This window comes from Mizuhopecten yessoensis, unplaced genomic scaffold, assembly GCF_002113885.1.
Source record: "Mizuhopecten yessoensis strain PY_sf001 unplaced genomic scaffold, ASM211388v2 scaffold8949, whole genome shotgun sequence".
In the NCBI taxonomy this organism is placed as follows: domain Eukaryota; kingdom Metazoa; phylum Mollusca; class Bivalvia; order Pectinida; family Pectinidae; genus Mizuhopecten; species Mizuhopecten yessoensis.
Genome location: NW_018407803.1, coordinates 42042 through 65679, shown reverse-complemented (window position 1 = coordinate 65679; position 23638 = coordinate 42042). Strand labels below are relative to the sequence as shown.

The window sequence follows — 23638 nt, the reverse complement described above, 5'->3', positions numbered from 1 at the left end:
TACACCAACCCCTGGGGCCAGGGCGGGGCCCCAAAGGGAAAATTAACCAATATTTCAAAAATCTTCTTCTCCAGACTCGGAGGTACTACAGTCATTTTCTCTGTATGGAAAGAAAGATCATCAGAGGCTTTATTTAAATTGTAAATTTCAGGACCCCTGAACTATCCGTTCTCCCTTGGGGAGGGGGTAAAGTTTACTACAGTTCATATATACGGAAATAACACTTTTGGGTATATCTTATCTATTTTCATCAGAAAATTATTCAAACTTAGTCAGAATCATCTTTGGTGAATGAGGGTATTACATTGTAAAATTAGGATAACTGCCCAATCCCCAGAGGCTAGGGCGGGGCCCCAAAGGGAACATTTTCCAATATTTCCAAATTCTTATCCTTTGATGACATGACAAGTATTGTATTTCACTTGGTTTACATGCTGATTTCCACATCACATCTAAACAATAAAATAAAGCTACCAGTACCTATGATATAACTCAGGTGACCGCTAAGGTCCTTGGGACTCTTGTTTCATAATCTTGTCACAAAATTCTTCATGATAATATGGTTTGATACTCCTTATAAACAATTCATGTCATGTTTATTTGTAATGAAGAAATCCTTAATTGTACAACTATACGTTTTAGTGGAAGCTGTTTGTGAACTTCTTACTAACAAATATGTCATTATAGCCTACTAAAATGGGTAAATCTTTGCTTTATTCTACTTCTTTGGAATATAAGTACATTCATTTATTCTAAATCTATTCTAAATCAATAGCATTTTCAAACAACATTTCAATCTCTATATAAATGAAAAAAATGTTTTAGGTTTAAACCTACTTTGTGTGGTTTGAAACTCTCCCTATGGTACCTTCCTGCTTGCATACTCTAATTAAACCTGTTTTTTTTTTATTCGAATCCAACTGGGAACACAAATATCCCATTAGATTTATATAACATAATATTTATAATTTTTGCTTGCAATGTAGTGTAAATCAAAGCAACATGTGTAAGGTGTGGTCAGTTGACAGCTAGAACTTTACCCGTTCACTTCTCACTGAAAGGCCCGTATATTCTGCTATTTCAGTTGTAGGTATTTTTAGCCCACCATCATCTGATGGTGGGCTATTCAAATCACCCTGCGTCCGTGGTCCGTCGTCCGTCCGTTGTCCGTCGTCCGCCGTCCGTCATCCGTCCGTAAACAATTCTTGTTATCGGTATTTCTCAAGAAGTACCAAAGGGATCTTTCTCAAATTTTATATGTAGGTTCCACTTGGTCCTTAGCTGTGCAGGGCAATTTTAGAGACTGACCGGATAAACAACATGGCCGACAGGCAGCCATCTTGGATTTTGATAGTGAAAGTTTGTTATCGCTATTTCTCGGGAAGTACGTGAGGGATCTTTCTCAAATTTTAAATGTAGGTTCCCCTTGATCCCTCGTTGTGTATGTTATATTTTGAGACTGATCATAAAAACAAAATGGATTAAAAGAAGAACTAAACAGATCTTTCTCATATTGCAATGATGGATTCTATTTCTTTCACATTAAGTACTGTACTAGTAAATATGTGAAATGACAAACTCACTTTGAAGGTTGGCTTTCATACACATCAGTATTAAGTTTAGATCAAAAGTCACCTCAAGGTGCATTTACTGTTAACATGACTCGATCAAACAGATTAGAGGAAAGAAGAGAAAAGAATGAACAGACAAAGAACTAATGAAGATGGTACAAAGGTGGGCGCCAAGATCCCTCTGGGATCTCTTGTTATTATGGCTATCCCAAAAGATAAAACTGACCACACTGGCGTTATCATCTACATAAAGTTTTGTTAGGAGGTATATATTTTCAGTATCTAATCAATTTTAAGGGTGCTATTTGACTAATTGACTTTATAGACCCTTTAAACATTAAGGACCATATTGTGTAAAGTATTGATTACTGAAGTCCATTTGATTAAATTTGACCTGGTCCCTCTTTGAACGTCTTACATATGAAATGGATAACAGTTGAGTGATACAGACCCATTGGGCCTCTTGTTAATGAATAAATAGCCCTTTTAGGCAAATGTGCCTTGAGTCAATTGTACATATACTGTTTAATTCACTTTTATATGTATGACACATAAATATTGATTGGATTTGTCAGAAGTATGTTGGAGCTGCTTCCAAAGCTTGCACCATTATTTGAAGTGGACTACCTGCTGCCACGTACCTTGATGACAGTGGTCAAACTAGCCAACATGCCAGATGTTGTGAGATCACGGCTGTTCTCACCAGACTTGTGTGTAGCCAAGCTGTATTACCATGTGAAATCCAACTTTATTGGGATGGCTGAACATAAGGTGAGTAGTTATGTTTTATTTCTATGAGTTCTGAGATACCTTAAACAAGGTTACCTATATGAAAGTCTATATGCTACTACTGCTATGGATCACCTAGATCACCACATCTGTTAAAGAATTCTGCACTTTCAGATATGTAGTTTTGTGTTGCTTAAAGACAACACAAAATGTTTTAGTGGCATAATAGTTTCACCCTGTGCTAAGTGATATACATGTACTTGTAAAAAAGTGTCGATCATGTGTCATAATGTACATATATTAATTATATGATAGAAGAAATGATATGTTTTTAACAGATTGTACAGGATATATTAGATGAAATATATCAACAAGTCATTGAAAAAGGCAACAAAGAGCAAAACGGAGATGCAGTATTAAAGGAGACCAGGTATGTTATTGATATACCCCATTTACTTGTAACTTCTATTTTGTCATTAAAACAAACATAATAGAAACATTAATTTTACATACCAATGAATTTCTTTTTTCATCCTTTCTCAAGATACTGTATCTATGCATTTAAAACTTTTTCTGACATATCTGTAGCTTTAACAAATCAGATGTGAAAAGAAACTCATACTTAGCTTCACTTTCCTAACACCTTTTGTGATTTTTAGCCAACCATTATCAGATTGTAGGATTATCAGATTGACTTTCGCCCATTCATCAAACATCCGTTGTCCATTTAACAAAGGACAAAGGAATCAATTGTTGTATAAATGAAAGCTGTTTTTGGGGCGGGGGACAATATAGTGCAAAATCAGTTATTTCAATCTTTCAAAGCATATTCCTCATGGACACTATCGATAGGTTGTAATCATATTTGGTCTGAAAGATCACTCGGGCAGTGTTGTATAAATTAAGGTGGTGATACACTAATGGCCAAAGAGAAAGGGCCTTAAAACCAGAATCAAGGGCCCAGGACAACTGAATACGACAGGTGGTCAGTTGGTGCAGTGGATAGCGCCCTTACCTTTCACCAAGGTGGACGAAATTCAATTCCCTGATTGGACGTGAAAAGTTTGGGGTCACCTGCCCGCCACATGGGTTTTCTATGGGTACTCCGGTTTCCTCCCACACTAAGACCCCCTGCGTACTAACATCCGGGCCAGCAACAGTGATTAAAATAAGTTGTCCATAATTGCTGTGAAATAAATAAAGTTCATATTTTTATATTACAATTGAACATATTGTAGCAATATTTGAGTTGAAACAACACTTTGGTAAGGTGACCATATTTTTGTATATACAGTCGAACCTCGTTATCTTGAACTCTTTTAACTCGAAGACCACCCTGTTCATCTTGAAGTATTTATCCGGTCCCGGCCAAATCTCTCCTTTATCTTAGTAAATAGAACTGATAATTCGAACCATAAAAAGTCGAAAAACTTGGATACCTCGAAGTAAGTTATTGGTTTCAAGTTTCAATAGCGTAAATCCAACATCGATACATTGTCTTCTTCATAGTGTTCTAATTTCATTTTGTCACTTATTCTTTGATACAAATAAAACGCAAAAGTACGACACCTCGCCATTCCATGTTCATCGACATCTTTCGTGAGTAGACTAGTATGAAATTAGTAAAAATAATTTACGATAAAGCTTAAGACTGTGAACTGTGCTGAATGTCAAAACCATGTTGTTCATAATAAAATCAAACTTCATCAATGTTGATCAACAGTATTCTGTACTTACACCAACACAGACGACAGTGCAAATCAGAAAATTTGTCACAAAGCGTGATCCAATCGCTACCCAGAGTTGTCTGTCCTTTCCAATCACACACTCCTTAAAGGGAGTGCAAGGACCATAGCTCTGCGTGTTTATGCATAAAACAGTTCCACAGTTAAAATCACAACCTAGGAGAGCTTTGTGGGTTCATGTTTTTACAGGAGCCAGTATGACTTTGAAAGTCGATCGAGAGATTTAAGAACAATACGATAATTGCTGTTAATTACATCGAGTTGAGGTGTCAGGTGTCACATTTGGCTTTAATGAATCAATGTGTTACATTTACGATATGATCTGTTTGTGTGTGTTTTCATTTACAGACTCAACTATGAATACGCTCCATTACAGTGATTTGTTTAAGACTTGCTCACTTTCTTTTCCGCATTGTATAGTACGAGGTCGGAGAATTTAACACTTAGATAAGTAAAACTTGACGGACTTGCAATACAAATGCAGACATGGAAAGACTTTGCCAAGATCTAGACTAGTCAAAAACAACATTTAATCACTAGGCCCGTCCATATTTACGAAATACCTGACCTTTTTACCTGAGAATCTCCGTGTAAATATACAGCGTCTTATGTCAAAACTGAAGTTTATAATCTCTGTTATCATTTGCCAATCACATTTGCGGACGAAAATAATTTTAAAACGATCTTTCTCTTGCTTAAATCCAAATAATTAACAGTTTCACATTTTCTTACCGTTATTACCACCTGTACAGGTAAATACTGCAGCAACTTTAGAATTGAAAACGTTCATATAAACTAGAGACAACAATGAACAATTTTCATGCAACTTTTTTTCACATATAACAAATATTTTCCAAGTTATGCACATTTGAAAAATCAAGTAAATCAATTTAAATTTCAATAATTAATTCAGCAGTGGTGTCCCTTTACATAGAAATCAATGTAGCAGCCTAAGGGTTAAAACGTTACAACACATTGAATTGGTGCATTGTTTGTGTATTAAGTAAAACTTTTTCAAACTGGTGAATCGTATTGAGGATTTTAGCATTTACTAGATAAGTATAATTTAAATCTCATAGCTGTCAACCCGCCCTCATTAAGAAGGGGACTCCCTTATTTCAACCAAAATTTACCAATCTCCCTCAAAACTCCCTCATTCAAGTCCAAACTCACACAAACTCAAAATCTACACCTTGTGGAAAAATAATCTCCTAGTTACTGCAGGGTTTGTGTAATGGTCATAACAGGTGTGTCGGAATCAAATTTTTGGAGTTATTTTGATACATGAAAAGGGAAAGATAAATTGAGCAAAACAGTTTCAGTCACGTTTCACACTCTTTCTCCCTCATTGGAAATTTGGAATGAGGGAGATCTCCCTCATTGGAGGTTTCAGAGGTTGACACCTATAAAATCTTAAGTATTTTTTTCCTGATCTCAATATTACAAATGCATAAATGAACCCCTGCAGAAAAAAACCCACCATTGAACATATACTCAGCAAAAAAGTTAAGGGTCATACTTAGGATTGAAGAAAATTCACTAAAATTTCGCTGGGATTAATTGCCCGCTATCCGTTTTAAAAATTACTGCATTCACTATAATGTGCATGTGCAACATTGTATCTGGGGCATGACAACCAGTCAGCGCACCCGGCTGTGTATATGTACCTGACAATATAGAGCGAAACCTGGATATTATTACCATCAGAAACCATTGGTAAGTGAGGTGAATCTGTCTAATTTAGCAGTTATTGAATATTGTAATTGAATTATGACTACAGCAGGCCGGTAATGCCATAGGAATGGTTCATACTGGCATGACTCAGCAAGATGTGGCCCAAAATTTTATTGTCAGTCAAAGTGTTATTGGAAGATTGTGGCAACGCTTCCAGACAAGTGGTTCTGTCGGCCAGAGACCAAGAAGTGGTAGGCCAAGATGTTGACAGCCCGCCAGGACCGCACAATTATTCTACAGGCCAAGAGGAATAGTTTTTCTTCTGTTGTAGAGCTGAATACCAACTTGAGAAATCATCTGAGGGTGCGGTTTCAATTCAAACCCACCGAAAGCGATTACACCAAGCGAACCTTCATGCTTGTAGACCTGCCGTCAGGCCAATTTTGAACCCAAGACACAGGACTGCTAGATTAGGTTTTTGCAGAAACCATGTTAACTGGCATCCAGTTCTCTTTACTGATGAGTCTTAATTTTGTGTAGATTTTAACGATGAAAGGAGACGTGTGTTGAGAGAGAAAAATGAACGATTTCGTGATTGTTGTGTTACAGAACACAATCAATTTGGTAGTGGTTCATTAATGGTGTGGGGAGGCATATCTACTGATGGTAAAACAGATTTGTAAGTGATTAGAAATGGAACGTTGACTGATCAATGATACAGAGACGAGATCCTTCATCCTATTGTTCATCCATATGCTGGTGTAATTGGCCCCAACTTCACCCTGATTGATGATATTGTACGTCTCCATCATACAAGGATAGTGCAGCAATATCTTGAAACTGAAACAATTGACCAAATGAATTGGCCTGCTGTATCTCCTGACTTGAATCCCATAGAACGCATCTGGGACGTTCTTCAAAGACAAATTCAAAAGCGAAATATCCTTCCTTCAACTATTGCCGAACTTGAAATTGCACTTCCCGAGGAATGGGCGAATGTGCCACAAATTATCATTCGTAGAATTATCCACAGCTTCAGTAGACGGTGCAGAGCTGTAATTCAACCCAGAGGAGGACATACAAGTGACTGATACATGCCATTTGTGAATTTTGAATGAATTTGTGTTTTTGAAGCACATGTGATTTTACTTCAAAAATGGGGTAGGGCATAGTGTTATTGATTATTCCGTTGTATGTTTAATTTAGTGCAATATTGCACTTAGAAATAAGTCAAATATATATTGATATTAATGAAATGACAATTAAATAAACTTTAATTAAGACAGTTTCAGTCTTATTTATATTTTTTGTAAAATATATGACCCTTAACTTACTTTGCTGAGTATATATATAAATAGTGGGGCAGGTCTCAATAGGAGAAATGTAAGTAAATCTTTAAGGTCTTATTCCTTGAATTTAGGAAAAGTAATTTCGATCTTTGGCCAGAAAAATGGAGTCTAATATGGGAAACAGGACAATCTTGAACATCCTACTTTTTGAGTAGGAGTTAATGAATGTTAAATCCTTTGGCCATGGAAAATTCAATTACCATTGCATAGACAGAAGGCATGTTTTTCTTACTGGTAGAGAGGCAGAGCCCAATAGAGGAAATAAAGGTAATAACAGTATATGAAATCCTTTTACCTTGACTGCAGGTTAAAGGATTTTAACCTCAATTGATCTTGAAACCCTTGGGCTAAAGTGACAAATTATAACAGAGGAGATTTGGCTATATATCTTGCTGGGCAAAGAGTAGAGGTCCTTAAGGGGAATATTGTTCAATTCTAATTCTTTATTATAGTTACAGGGATTTTAACTTACAGTTGTGGGATCGCACAACGTTACACGATGTGCGGTGTGCACACGGTGTGTGAATGGTGTGTGCAGGATGGGCGAACGATAAAAAGCTGGACGATCATTGCTTGCGCACATCTGTGCGCACGATGGACGGATGTTGTTCGACAACAATCGTGGTTGGTGTAAATTGAGGAATGCCTTAACAATTTATACGGTTTCGTGTGTTTAAACATATAAACTTGATGTTTACGTATGTTTCTATATTCTAGCAACATCTATAAACTTATCTTTCTGTCTATACATTCTTATATTTAGAAATGGTGTTTTCTTTGTTTTTAAACAAACTTAATCGGCACATGTAAAATTACAACACAATCCCGTATACAGGTAAACATAACCACTTTGTACATGTACCTAAACCGAAGTTTTCTCCCTGCCTGGGGCACTTACGTAACTCGTCGGGTAAGGCCAGGGTAGTGAAAATCCAGGTGAAGGTGAGCTATTAGGCAAACGAATGCAAATAACAATTACTATTTATTACGGTCAAACGGTATTGCATATCAGCTCTGTGTGTCAGGCACTGGTCTGTAAAACTCTGGACACTCATAAAATTGTTATTTACCTGTTCTGTTACCTTAGAGCCAAATCCATTATTGACAGCCTAACGGTCGCTGTAATACTTGTGTAATACGCATTGTGAAATTGAATGATCTTGATTATTGTGATGAGAAATTACTGATATATACACAGTGTACATTATCGCATACGAGCCTTCCGTATTTTTGTCATTCCGTAATTTTGATCTACAAATGATACCAAATGTGGCGCAGTGGATAGCTAAATCGCACAGTTGTGCGCACCATGTATGGACGATGTGCGGATGGTGTGTGAACGATGTATGCACGATGTGCACACGCTATTTTTGGTGCGTTGTGTGGTACCACAACTGTAATATGACCTGAAGGATCCATAGGTCCTTCTAATATAGAGGGTTTTTTGAAGGGAAAAAGTACTTAAAAAATGGCATTTCGTAAATTGTGAAAAATCCTGATTATATATTTTGCATATTTATTGTCAGATAAAGAAGCTTAACTGCTTACATTTTGAGATTGATTAAACAGGAGGAGAGGTTCTGTGATAATTCTAAAATAAAACTTCTTTTATGCAACATGAACATGCATTCACACAGTTTTATCAAATATGTTCTTAAAACCCATCAGTTGAGGCTTATGTATATAAGCCAGGTTTAAATGGACAAATGATATTATCCAACAGCAGACTGCAATAACATAATTTTATTATACTCTATCAGTGTGTAGATGTATTGACACACCTGGGTACTACAAGATGGCGCCGCCCAGGCAAGATGTCATGTAGTCGTCTACGACAGAAACGAACCTTCCTTTGAAGTTCAGATGGGTTGGGTATCGTAAATTATATTGTATACGTTTTTTGCCAAGTTTTGCTTCCCAGCGGTGCCATCCATTTAATGTTGAGATTCTGGAAAAGCATTTTAGAGGCATTTGTCTTCTCTCCTATATGATAGTATTACCTGTGCTATTTATAGACATTTGTGAGCTGTTTTTCACGTACCTGTGATACACCTGTGGTGTCCCTATGGTCGACGAATCGTCACGCTCTATTGAACTACACGTGTTGGTACGACTCACCTGTACATCATGACCAGTGTAACTTCTGAGGTATTAGAAACTGTGCGCACTGTCTTACATGGCGATAATGAATCCCACATAGCGAGATCTCTAAATCTACTGATTTAGAAGATGGGGCGAATGGATGAGAGACTGGTACGGATAGAGAAGAAAGTTAACAAAATAGACTCAATCGAAATAGCCATCAACAAATTAACTGGGAAAGTTCAAGAGCTGGAGCTAGAGGTAACGGCTGTAAAAGAAAAGAATAAAGAAATTGAAAAAAGTGCAGAGGCAATTGGTAAATTTTATGAGCAGGTCAAAGAAAAAACGGAACAAAATGCAAAAAACATTACTCATGCACATACTGAAATGAAAAAAACAGGAGAAACCATGGCTGACCAGGCTACTAGCACGGATAGAATTCAAAATGAACTTCTTAATTTGCGCCATGAACATGAAGCCATGAAAAATACAGTAGAAGATCAGCAATGTCGAGGAATGAAGTATAACCTAATACTTACCGGCCTCCTAGAACATAGAGACGAAGTAGGAGCCGATAAAGTCCGAGACTATTTTAGATGTGAACTCGGTATTCACAAACACATTGAATTCGCCAATGTCCATCGGTTCAATAGGCAAGGTAAACACCCACCGATTGTAGTGAGGTTCCTGTTCTTCGAGGATAAACAGGAAGTGAAAAGTCTCTGATACCGCCTTAAAGGAAAACGGTATGGAATCAGCGAGCAATTCCCCGAAGCCGTGGAAGAGAGGAGGAAGAGATTATACCCGGTGATGAAACATAATAAATCCGGTGGCCATCATGTCAAACTGGTTAGAGACAGACTCTACATAGACGGCCAACTCTACCAGTACGGGGCTACGGAGAGCGCGGATAGTGAGCGAGTAAATCGAGATGAAGATGCACAGCCCCACCTTTCGTTCAGTGAGGCGGTACAACGAGGGCCTGAGGACGTCACCAATGTGCTCAATACCCCTAACAACACGCGACGACCCAAGAGAGCACGTTCCACTCCCAACAGTGGGAACAGTCGCCAACAACCCCCGGTGTCTCGGGCGCGCACAACGCCGACAGACGATTTCAACGGGTCGTATGTGGGCCAATCCTCAGGAAGTCAACACATGGCATCGCACCAAGGAGGAACCACGTCATCACCGATCCGACGTCATCCTCCTGGTTCAGGGGGATCCCATAGACGAGCGTAGGGAAGCGTAACGAGAGGTCTCGGCCTCAAGAGCTTGAATATTGCATTTCTAAATGTATGTGGACTTATGTCTAAATCGTTACTACCAGAATTTGACAATTTAGTTAAATCGCATGATATCCTTGTATTTGTGGAAAGTAAAACTGATAATTTAGATATTATTAAATTACCAGATGAGTACACATACTTTGCAAAAAATCGAACAAAATTTAAAAAAAAATCAGGAGGTATTGTCATTGTTTTTAAAAAGAGTTTAGAACATATGTTACAATTTATCACTACCGAGTCTGAATTTGTACAATGGATAAGAATATCCCAGAAACTACTAAAAAATATAGATTATGATATTGTATTAGGGTGTACGTATATCCCTCCCGAAAGTTCCAAGTACTCTTCTCCCGATGCATTCTCCGATGTGGAGTCTGAAATGATTAGCTTGTGTAGCAATGACACCAGAGTAGCCTTAATAGGAGACTTTAACGCTAAAACTGAGAAGAAGCAAGACTATATTGTTCCGGATAGTTCAATTCTCAATGTTTTGAATATAGATGAAAGTGATGATCTCTATAAAATCATGTATGATTTTGAAAAACTAGAATTATATAACATTCCACTACAACGTTATAGTGAATGCAAGGCTAAAACTAACAATTTTGGCAATAAACTACTAGACTTTTGTAAGAATAATAATATATATATAGCAAATGGTAGAATTGGTTGTGATCAGTTTAATGGGAAAAATACCTGTAATGGCTCGTCTCTTATTGATTATTTGTTACTAACTGCCGACTTATTCAAAGTAGTAACATATTTTGAGGTTGTTGATTTTAATCCTCTATTATCCGATGTTCATAGTTGTATTGAATTTAAGTTCGAAGGGGCGTCTGAACTCATAAATACTCTACACGAAAATCCTTATGCAACCGACAAAAACGGTGGTTACGTGAAATGGAAGGATCAATTAAGTAACTCGTTTACTAATCTTATTGCAGATGATCATGATAATAAACTTGCTACGCTGAACGAGTATGTTAAAAATTTGAAAGCTAAGGAAACCGACCAAATAACTAATGCAGAAATTAATGATGTAACTAAAAATATCACAGATATATTTACTACGTCCGCCAACCAGTCATTCGGTCGCAAATCTGTTTACCGCGGAAATATTCATGAAAATAACAAACCATGGTTTACATCAAATTGTAAAAAGCTTCGAAAAGAATTTCACAAAGCCAAACAGAACTATCGTAAATTAAAAAATGATGTTAACAAGCACGCCTTGAAAAGGAAAAGTCGTAATTACAGGAAAGAGGTAAATAAAGCATACAAAACCTATGCATTCAACATGGAAAAGAAAATAAGAGATTCAGTAAAGGAGAGTCCAAAATTCCTATGGAATATTCTAAATAGGTTTTCGGGTAAACCCAAATCGTCAAAAGCTAATATACCAATAAACGAACTATATAACTATTTTAAAAATTTAAATTCAGCTAGCTATGAGGAAGATAATAATGAAGGACTTCTACAAGATATCGATCACGATGAAGTCTCTGAAGATCTCAATGCTGAAATTACCGAAACGGAAATTATTCGATCGATAGAAAGCCTAAAAAATAATAAAGCGAGCGGAATCGATGAAATACGGAATGAATATATAAAAAATACTCTCAATCAGTTTTTGCCTTTATATATAGATTTTTTCAACATCATTCTCAACACTGGGTTAATACCCCAAGAATGGACAGTTGGTATTATTAAACCTATATACAAAAATAAAGGTAACCAGGGCGATCCGGATAATTATAGGGCGATAACTCTGGTGTCATGCTTGGGAAAAGTATTTACCTCTATAATTAATGGTAGACTAACAAAATTATCTGATAAGATAAACCTGATATCCTCCGCCCAAGCGGGATTTCGAAAGGGATATTCCACTAATGAAAACATTTTTATATTGCATTCCCTAATTTCTTTATATTTTTCAAAGGGTAAGAAGTTATATTGTTCATTCGTTGATTTTAAAAAGGCCTTTGATACGGTGTGGCGAGCAGGCTTGTGGAAAAAATTACAAAATAGTAACATTACGGGCAAAATATTTAAAGTCCTTTATAATTTATATCAAAATACCAAATCATGCGTAATAAATGGTAATGATACATCCGACTTTTTCATGTGCAATGTCGGGGTAAAACAAGGAGAAAACTTATCGCCATTTTTGTTTTCCCTCTTTCTTAACGATTTAGAGGATTTCCTCAATCAACGTAATGTTTCTTGTTTGAATGAAGTGTATGCTCTTAGTGATCAAAATTTAGGTTTGTACTTAAAATTGTTTATTATATTATATGCTGATGATACAGTGCTTTTATCAGAAACACCAGATGGCCTACAGAACGCATTGAATGAATTCCAAAATTATTGTAATATATGGAAATTAACAGTTAATACACAAAAAACTAAAGTTTTGATTTTTGAAAAAAGAAAAAGTAAAAGAGACCATCACTTTACGTTAAATAATGAGATTTTAGAAATACAAGATTCGTACACATATCTTGGAATAATATTAAACTACAATGGTGTTTTTACAAAAGCCAAAAGTAAACTAACAGAGCAAGCAAAAAAAGCTTTATATGCATTGTATATTAAGATTAGAAATATTTCCATTCCTGTAGATCTTCAACTGAAATTATTTGATGCACTTGTGTCACCAATTTTATTATATGGATGTGAAATCTGGGGCTATGAAAATACAAAAAGTATCGAAAAAATACACTTACAGTTTTGTAAGGAAATTCTTAACATTCGGAAGAGCACCCCAAATTATATGGTATATGGTGAGTTAGGAAGGTATCCCCTAGAAATTGAAATCAGTGTTAGAATGGTTATGTTCTGGCATAAGCTTATAACGGGTGGATCGAAATTATCTAGTGTAATGTATAAGTTAATGTACAATTTGCACCAGAATTCTTTATTAAGTTTTAAATGGTTAACGTATATACGAGATATCTTAAACAATACTGGATTTAATAATTTATGGACTTTCCAAATATCATGTACAATTAATAGACAATGCTTGAAAAATATCATTAAGCAGAGATTATGCGATCAATTCATTCAAAGTTGGTTTCATGATGTTGAAACCTCCTCGCGAGGGCAAGTTTACTCCTTATTCAAATTTCAGTTTAATATTGAACCATATCTTTTAAAGCTAAATCGTAATGAACGAAAAGTAATATGTAAATTTAGAACATCAAATATAAAATTTCCTATAGAAACAGGAAGATGGAATAGAGTCCCACGCGAGGAAAGGTTATGTCCCCTATGTAATAACTGTGTTGGGGACGAATACCACTACTTATACCAATGTACTAATGTATCTGTTGTAGCTCTTAGACAACTTTATATACCAAATTATTATTATGTCAACCCAACTTATATCAAAATGAAAGGAATGTTCTCAATTTGTAACACGGTACTCTTAACAAAAGTAAGTAAATTTATACAAAGAGTAATGAAGCTACTTAATATCTAAAATAATTAAGCTAAAAGAATTATTGAAATGGGTTGTTATTGTATGAATTGTATCATGTGTCATATTATGTGAGTACTATGTCCATCAATGTATACTATGTATTATGTGACCTCTTGTTACGCACGTATACGTGTGGCGTGAGTGTAAAAATAAAACTTGAAAACTTGAAAACTTGCCATATCTAACGTTTTTGGCGTGAAACTCACAAAAAATAGCCTTCCAAAATATCTCACGGCGTGGGACCCATTTTCACGCATTTTATTTCAAGTAATTTGATCTCATGAAAAGAAACGAAATTTGGCTTGGTGACTTGCTCACCAATGTGTGAACTGTTAATCAATTAAATCAGTGATCCAACATCCAGTGGGGGCTAGATGCTAATTGATATGTGATGACAGTTGATATTAACATTAAACAGCAACATAAGAGCTGTTAATACCGAAACAGAAATGTTGGAGGTGACTATAAAATCGAAACCGGACACTGACATTAAATCCGGAATTCATTCTCTTACTGTCGGGATGTGATTGAGTGTTAATGAAAATAACATAAACAGAAGAAAACAAGTTTCTTCAGAATTGGATATATATAAGTAGTAGTTATTTGTTATTTATAATTTAACAAATTAATATTAAATATTCCCAATGTTTTGAGATACATTTTTTTCCAACCTGGGTTTAACAAGGACATCCCTCTAGAATTTCTTCTATTTTTAATTACTCTTATTTTTTGCCTTTTATGTGATTTATTTACTTTTAACCCTTAGGCTGCTACGCGTGACATATGTCGTTTTGAAAAGTCGGGCCGTCAGTGCTACGCACGACATACGTCGTTTCTCGGTCTGTAGGTTTTGATCGGTAGCCAGGAAGTGTGAAGTCGGGTTGTTGCTATACCAAACCCGAACGTGTATAGTAGAAGGCTTCTGATTGGTTGTTTTGTCATCACTTTCGATATTCACGGCAGTGTACCCTAGTAATAACCAAAGGTATGCGAGAGAATTTCAAATCGAAAAAAAAGTTATAAAAATGGAGGACTTGTAGATTGAAGCGATGAATATGATGGTAAACATTTATTCTCCATCGTCACCTACGATGATAATAAAGGTTTTGAAGGGTTTGGCATGGTTGATGTGGAAATACTTCGGTGTAACATAATATGTAACTTTCCAATAAATGGATTTGTGCCCTACGCAAACAGGAAAATATCGGCAGACCGAGGCGCATATGTCGTCTACAGGTGAGGCCGAATTGAACATTGACATTGATACGTTTTGAGCTGATTGATTTCTTCAAACTTTTTATCGGTGATTTAATCATAAACTAGACCGTAGCTAAGATATATCTATGCCGACTGTGACAGTAAATGTATTGAATGGCGACCTGAAACCTGTAGAAAATCACATGCAATTCTTGACGAAATACCTGACCTTTTTACCTGAGAACCTCCATGTAAATATACAGCATCTTATGTCAAAAATGAAGTTTATAATCTCTGTTATCATTTGCCAATCACATTTGCGGACGAAAATAATTTTAAAACAATCTTCTTCTTGCTTAAATCCGAATAATTAAAAGTTTCACCTTTTCCTACCTTTATTACCACCTGTACAGGTAAATACTGAAGCAACTTTAGAATTTAAAACGTTCATATAAACTAGAGACAACAACGAACAATTTTCATGCAACTTTTTTTTACATAGACTAAATATTTTCCAAGTTATGCACATTTGAAAAATCAAGTAAATCAATTTCAATTTCAATAATTAATTCAGCAGTGGTGTCCCTTTACATAGAAATCAATGTAGCAGCCTAAGGGTTAAATGTTGATAGCTTTATCTGGATATTGGGGGCTCTCACTCACTAGTAATTTCCAATTCCTCGTTTCGTTCAATTTGGGTTTTAATTCCTGGGGAATTTTTCCCTCAATACTTTTCTGTAATATTATTTACTTATCTGTTGATTACTTTACTGCTTTTGCTTTAATTTTTCCGTCTATTCTTAATACTACTAGGCTCTTGAATCGCTCAGGAGTTTCGTCTTGCCAGCTCTCTGCTTTTAAATTGCTTAAAAGGTTTCTTTACTACTTATGAGTATTTTATTTGCATCTCTTGAATCGCTCAAGGGTTTGCTCTAGATATCTACATGTATACTGTCTTGAATCGCTCAAGAATGTTCACTAGATCTTTACATTTGGCCTGTCTTGACCTGTCTTGAATTGGTCAAGAGTTGGTTGGCCTACTTTAAATATATTGTTGAGAATATATTTTTTCCTTGTGGCCTCTTCTTTGCTTAGGAGGCTACCTCGTCAGTACACTTTTGTTTTGTAGTATTGTATATAGTTAGCTTATAGTGTTGAGTGAGTAGCCCCTGATACGCCAAAGTATAAGTTTGTATTTTCTTTTTATCTTGCTATCTGCCTCATTTAAATATCTCGAATTGTAATAAACAGGTAAACTGTTGTTTAATTGTTTTTGTATAAACTGGACCGTATGTCACGTGTAAACCTTCCTAAAATCCTGTAAAATATCAATTAATCTTCAATTTTGGCTCTAGCAAAGTAATTAGAGGCTTCAGAATAACACAAGTTATTTAATACTATGTTATATGCTATATAATTTATGTTTTAAATGTCTCATGAATTTCTCACGAATTCAGAGAAAAAAATCTCACTATTTTCGACCAAATCTCACTAAAAATAATCACTGATCTCACTATTTTGCACCGGAAAGTTATGGCATGTATGATATATACATATTCATAATATGAAAAGGCGAAGCCTTAAAAGAGCGTAGCTTTTGTTGATCTCTGATATTTACTGATTAAGAATACAACTTTCAGAATTTAAAGCCGGCTAGTCGAGGAATAACAATAAAACACAAGCTCTAATGAGATTAAGACCGACATAACAATAGGGAGACCAGGGCAAGTTAGCGCTTTTTTATAATTAATTACGTTCTAGTAAGTATGGCAGCACGTCCGTTTTGGGACATTATTCAACTATCCTGTCGTAAGATCGGATGGCCGTAAGTTCTGCCCCCATTGGAATCAGCTTAATTATGACGTCATAAAGCATGCAACGTCAGATTTTACCGCCAATTCTACGAATTTTTATGTGTTGCATAGGCCGAACTTGCCACGGTATCATTGGCCAAAACTGTCGGGCCCAAATTGATATTTCAATAAATTCTTATCGTACAGCAATATGGTAGTGAGTGATTGGCTTGGCTTTTATGTATTATCATTTGAAGCTGTCAGTGTCTTACACGTTTGACTGTAAAAAAGCAGCAATTCTGTTTCAAAAAGTTCGCATAACTAGAAGCGAGTTCATGATTTTCTTCCTACCCTCTCAAAAGTAATTTTCTCCTGTTAAGACATTAATTTACATTAGAGTTTTCCTCGCCATTTTTTCGTCGTTGAATACCCATGCAGCCAACTAAATTGCTAACATCCGTAAACTTATAAATATTAACTCAAAAACAAAAAATATCAGGGATGGCCGAACTTGCCTCTGTCTCCCGTATGCAGATTTTTTATATCATTGATAATTGGTAAAAATGTATTCACAATATAATTTTTGCATCAATGACGCCATTTTCGTCCAGTCAAAGCTAAAGTAGATATTTGTTCTTGTGCGTAACGTATTTGATGGGTCGGTGGCGCAGTGGATAGCGCGCTCGTTTTCACCAAGATGGACGGATTCAATCCCGTTTACCTGCCCGACCAAGCGGATTTTCTCCGGATACTCCAGCTTCCTCCCATATTAAGAATTAAACCCTCTGTGTGCTTCTGTCAGGGCACAAAAAGAATGATTGAGATAAGCTGGGGGAAAACTGTTTTGTAATTACTATAGAAAAAAGTGCATATTACATATTTGACGATAAGTCTAAGTAAATGTATGGAGATGTTAGTTCAAAAATGAAATTAAAAAAAGAAAACATTATAATACTTTGATGTAACTGAAAGTGTCTTGATATGGATATGTAGTCTCAACTACTGTTCCATCCTGAAACACTGGGTTGAATTTCAAATTTTGTAACAGTCACCGAGGTTTGACAGGTAATGATGCCAAATAAAATTACAGTTTCTGTCTGTAACTAATTAGAAATCGGCACGCGTTTTGAAAAAGTAATACGTTGCTAAAAAAGGGCGTTGTACTTGGGTTGGTTGTCTGGAAAATTATTGTTAATTTCGTCATGAATGCATTTTCCATTGCTTCTTTGATGAGACGCGATGCATAAATAATGTAAAGACTATATCCAGACTTTCAAAAATGTCAATTATTTCGTTCATATTCTCAGAAAATGGAAATCAAAAGCTGATGAAATTTTAAATGATCTCTTTTTTGAAGATATCTCCTGGTAGAAAAAACAACAGAACTGGGTTGATGACAAAAAAGATCTTCAGAAAATATCCGCATTTTTACTTTTTGTGCCTGTGGAAAAAACTGAAATTAAAAAAAACGTCTTGAAGCACCGACAAAGAGATAAATGCAACGGACAACAGTTCCAGAATTTTCCGGTTATTTTTCATCCTTCCGGAAATAACCAATGAAGGCTGATGGAGTGTGACGTGCTTGTGATGTCATAGTATGATAATCTCTGAACGAAGTTTCATGCCTGTTAGTATCACATTTTATGTGATAAACTTTTTTTCACTTAGAATGTATATTATTTTTTATCTAAATACACAAGTAATAAAACATGAAGATTGCTTTCACTATATGAAGAAATTCATGTATGGGTTGAAACACAATTGTCTTTGCTTCAAGGATACACTTCCTGTTTCCCCACTGGACGTCTACCTCCAGACGAAAAAAAATTAAGGCAAAGTGTAAAAAGGGAAAGCAATTCTGTATACGCACGCATGTGTTACCATTAAAGAGCTTTGCTCGGGCGCCTTCGATGCCCAAGAGCTACGCTCTTATAAATACAATATGTCAATACTTTCCTCTTATCACATACCTGGCATTTTTGGGTACTCAGCTTATAATTATTACAGGAATACTTCACTGGGTTTATGGCCATGTTTTCATTTTGTTAATACTATATATATAAGAGGGATGTCTATCAAGTATTCCTCATTTAAAAACTTCCCCAAAAATATTCATATTATTAAATAATTGGGACAATTATACATTTTAATTTTCAAATAAATATAAGGACTTATAATATATAATGTTATAAGTTCTGTCACATAGCTATCCTGCTGACATCTGGTCAAATAAGCCCAATGTGCAAACCAGTCTGAGTCAAAGGGGTAGTGACAAAGTCAAACTTTCTCTTGATTAGGTTTGCAATATAAACGGTCTATCTGTTGCAACAAAGTTTGCACAGATATGTATTATATCCTTGCACTTGAATCTAATACTATTGTAGTTATCTGTTGCAGAAGACCTGCACAGTTACAATGCAATAAACGCAGTATTGTGGTAAACTGTCGCCGCTAGTCCACAGTACAATCTGCACATACAATTTGTAATAATGTGTGAGACATTGTCTACACAGCTACAAAATACTACCTAAACCGAGAGGAAGAATGGTACTATTACAAGCATTAAGTTGAGTCTACCCCACATATGCCAAAATGTTTGGTATTCCAACATCACGCCCTTCACATGATAACCAAATAATTTTGCAATTGCTAGGCATACTGTGAATAAAATTTTCATGCCACCAGGATTGGCTCGTTGGACCAAAATATCTACACCTTGAGACTGCCTGAGTCATAACGTGAAACAGTTGAGATCCCCACACTATAACCATATACAGTATATTTCACTTAACATTCATGTGGTTTAATTTCACATTTCGATTATCATCATGTTTTTTTGATGCACGTTTTTCCTGCTTTGTAATATAATTCAATTCTGTTATTATCACTTGTTTTGATGTCGATTTTGCTTATTATCACTTTATTGTGGCCACTCACCAAAACATCAAAGGTAAATGATAGTAAGAATCAATTGTACATGTTTATGCCCACAGGTTCTTGTGTCACACCTAGACGTGTTATGTATATTATCAACCTCACTTTTCTTTAAGGTCCACCAGACGGTATGGCAACCAGTTTTAAGTCTGATATGCGTTTCTGTGTTAGAAATAAATCATGTTAAATATGTACTGAAATGCATGTGTTTGTTTCATCTTAAATTACTGCTCAAGTCTCAAGAGTTGAGGTTAACATATAAGTGTCTGTTATAAGTAAATGTTCTCTGTGAACGTGACAGAATTGATTGAGTAACAATAGAATATCTTTCAACTAAAAAGCGTTGCAAATAATCAAACCTTGTTCAGGTTTCAAGTAATTTTCATGAGATTGCTTTTGTATTGTTAGCTCACTTGGCTCACCTGGTCCGAAGGACCAAGGTGAGCTTATGCCATACCATGGCGTCCGTCGTCTGTCCGTTGTCCTTCAGTCGTCTGTACGTCAGCAATTTCTTCAAACAACTTCTTATTCTAAACCACTGATTGGAATTTAACTAAATTTGACTGGAGGCATCCCTAGGTGATGGGATTAAAGATTGTACAAATGGTGGGGCTGACCCCCCAGGGGGCTGAGGCGTGGGGCCGAAAGGGGGCAATTTAGCTATATTGCTATAAACGACTTTTCCTGTAGAACCATGCAATGAATATCAATCATATTTGGTTGGAATCTTTCATGGGAGGCGAGGATTCGAAGTTGTACAAATGGTGTCGCTGACCCCCCAAGGGGGCTGAGGGGCGGGGCCTAAAGCGGTTATTTGGCTATATTGCTTTCTCCTCTGGAGCCAAGAGATGGATATCAACCATATTTGACTTGACACATCCCTAGGTAGTGGAGATTCTAAATTGTACAAATGGTGGGGCTGACCACCCAGGGGGTTGAGGGGCGGGGCTAAAAGGGGGCAATTTGGCTGTATTGCTATAAACGACTTCTTCTGTAGAACTATGCACTGGATGTAAATCAGATTTGGTCCGAAGCATTCATGGGTGGTGGGGATTCAAAATCGTACAAATGGTGGGGCTGAGGGGCGGGGCTAAGGGGTGGAGCCAAAAATTGTTTATTATTTGGAAATGGTTGAGATCCCCATCCTGTAACCATATATACAATTACTGAGTATAAAGAGAAGAATGCACATATGCTTTCAGGATGGCCCTAGGGTCTGGCTTCACCCTGAGAGACATAGTCCCTGGGTCATAACTTTGAAACAGTTGAGATCCCTACCCCAAAACTATATATACAAATGCTGGGTATAAAGTTACCAATGCAGTCATGATATTAGATTTGACTAGGATGATGATATTTGGCCAGTAAGTACCTTCGATGTAGTGCTATGAAGTTTTTCCTTAAATACATTACTTTGACCTTTGTTGAAATTCACATGGGTCAAATATGTTAGAACGTTTGAACCACTTCTTCTGAATAACTTAGACACATATGCTAATGATATATTTTGCAAGTAGTATGCTGTGATGTGGTGCTATAAAATTTCCTCAAATAGATGACCTTGACCTACTTTCAATGTCAAAGACATACTATATGTAAAACCTTTAAGCAACTCCTTCCTAAAAAGAAGACTGCCATTAAATAAATGACCTTGAACTACTCGACCAAATTTAGTATGAAATATCATTGGACCAAGAGGACTCAACAGTGTGAAAACAGAGGGTCTAGCTATCCAAAATGCATCAGGATTGGGCTTAATAGAGGTAACCAGAGAAAAATCTTAATAATCCTCCGTCAATAAACATTCCCCATGATTGCTGAAATGTCCAGGTGAGCGATACAGGCCATCTTGGCCTCCTGTTGCTGAACACGAAGAAAAGATCAGATGCTTACCACCAGGATAAGCCTCAGGATCTGGTCCAACCCTTAGGGACTTTATTCTCATGTTATTACATGGAAATGATTAAGATCCAAACTCTATGAATATATACGTACACATGCATACAGATTTCAGCATCATTGAGACTAGAGACAGATCCCAAAATGGAAAAATATTTACAATGCATGTTTTAGTAGGAATAATTTTTTTCTGTGATTGCTTAAATATACAGGTCAGCAATACAGGCCTTCTTGCCTCTTGTTTTAAACTTTTAATGTTTTTTTTTCTATTACAGAGAACATATACAAGTTGACATGTACAGACTATATGCCATTGGTGTTGACCTTTTAAGAGCTGTACTAGAAAACAGTTCTAAAACAGCAGCTACAGTTACGCGGGTTGCCAAAGTTCTCCTGCAAGCACTGGCTTTATTTAAGGAATTGAAAGAGAACAGAGAAGGAGCAAATACTAGAAGCGGTTCAAGAAAATATGTTCACGACTCCTTAGCAGTGTTTTATGATGTGCGAGAACGACTGACTCGATTTCTTACCAACAGCTGCACTTCAATGAACGACCCAACTAAATGCAGGGACAGTCTGTTGGTAAGATATTATCTTTGTCAACCACTAAAATGATAATTGCATACATTATGAACTGAAAGAATACATTAGAAATTAACAATGCTTTTTCAAATGTTCAAAAGTAAAACAAATAACATCAAACGTCAAAAACACTTTTGTTTATGTGAGAACTTCCATGTATGTCTTTGTCAAAATCAACATAAAAGCAGCAAATAACAAATTGGTTCCATGTTAAATTCCTAAAAAAAAGAATAATTTTATAATATGAATGTATTGATCTGCTTAGGTTTCATAACACCCAACTCGTGGGTTATTGATAATTTCATTGTGTGAATATAACATCAATTTTCTTCTGTTTGTATGTGTTATGGGAAAAAATAATTATGATTTATACCCAATTTCATGATTTTATTCCTTATTCTATAGTCTACTCTTTGAAGTTTATAGTTTATACTTGAAAATAAGATTGCTCTGTTTGATGTGTTTTCTTTGTAAAGAAATTTTATTAAAGTGGTCACTATCCAATGGAATGAAATGTAATTATATGTACACTATTCACTTGGAAAGACTTCAATTTATATTCCTGTGTCTATTTATATATTAATCACAGATTCAATTAGATTCACTTCAGGTGTTTATTAAGTATTGCTGGCTAACATCATTCATCTGCTGTCATTCATTTGAATTTTCACATTTTTTGACCTCTAAAATCTTAGTAAACTTTATTAAGAAACACAGAACCTATTAATACAATATTTTTGGATTGACAGGCCCAATGCATCAACCTATAGTGATCGTGCTTGCACAAAAAGACAAACTGTCTATATTTTCTTGTTGTTGAGTTAGTCTTCGACCAAAAATCTGACAAAATATGCAAAGGGATCTTTGACACTGCAGATAGAAATTAAAGCAGTATAGGCTATTAATGAATGTAGTCATATATGCCTACTGCATGATTTATGAAACTGTAAGTAGGATACATTGAACACATAAATTGTATTTAAGAATTCCTTTTTTTGCTGTGATAATATAATACAGCTTTCAAAAATAAATATGTTATAACAATGAAAATTAACATAAACGTTAGACTATCAATTTGATAATGTTTACCATGTGTTTATAACCATGCCAGATAAAACCATATCGTAGTCAAATCAAAGTATAGAATACATAATGTGTATAGTTAAAGGAGATATTCAAGTTGCACTAGCTGTACTATTGTTTATGCATGCTATATTACTTTGGTTATATTATGTATACACTCATAAAGAAAAATGTATAAAAATAGAAACAACTAATTTTGCTTTTGTAACAGGAGCAAGACGGGCCCAGTT

At 35.7% G+C, this 23638-nt stretch overlaps 1 protein-coding gene across 1 annotated transcript in view; it reads left to right on the top strand.

Moving 5' to 3' along the window:
* LOC110456917 (E3 ubiquitin-protein ligase rnf213-alpha-like) overlaps positions 1 to 23638 on the top strand; it is a gene marked incomplete at its 3' end in the record, with an annotated part of 132105 nt that overhangs the window by 71949 nt on the left and 36518 nt on the right. The window contains exons 10-12 of the mRNA XM_021507975.1: positions 2147 to 2342; positions 2639 to 2730; positions 22019 to 22325. Coding sequence (XP_021363650.1) covers positions 2147 to 2342; positions 2639 to 2730; positions 22019 to 22325 — 595 coding nt within the window. The remainder of the gene's footprint in view (positions 1 to 2146; positions 2343 to 2638; positions 2731 to 22018; positions 22326 to 23638) is intronic.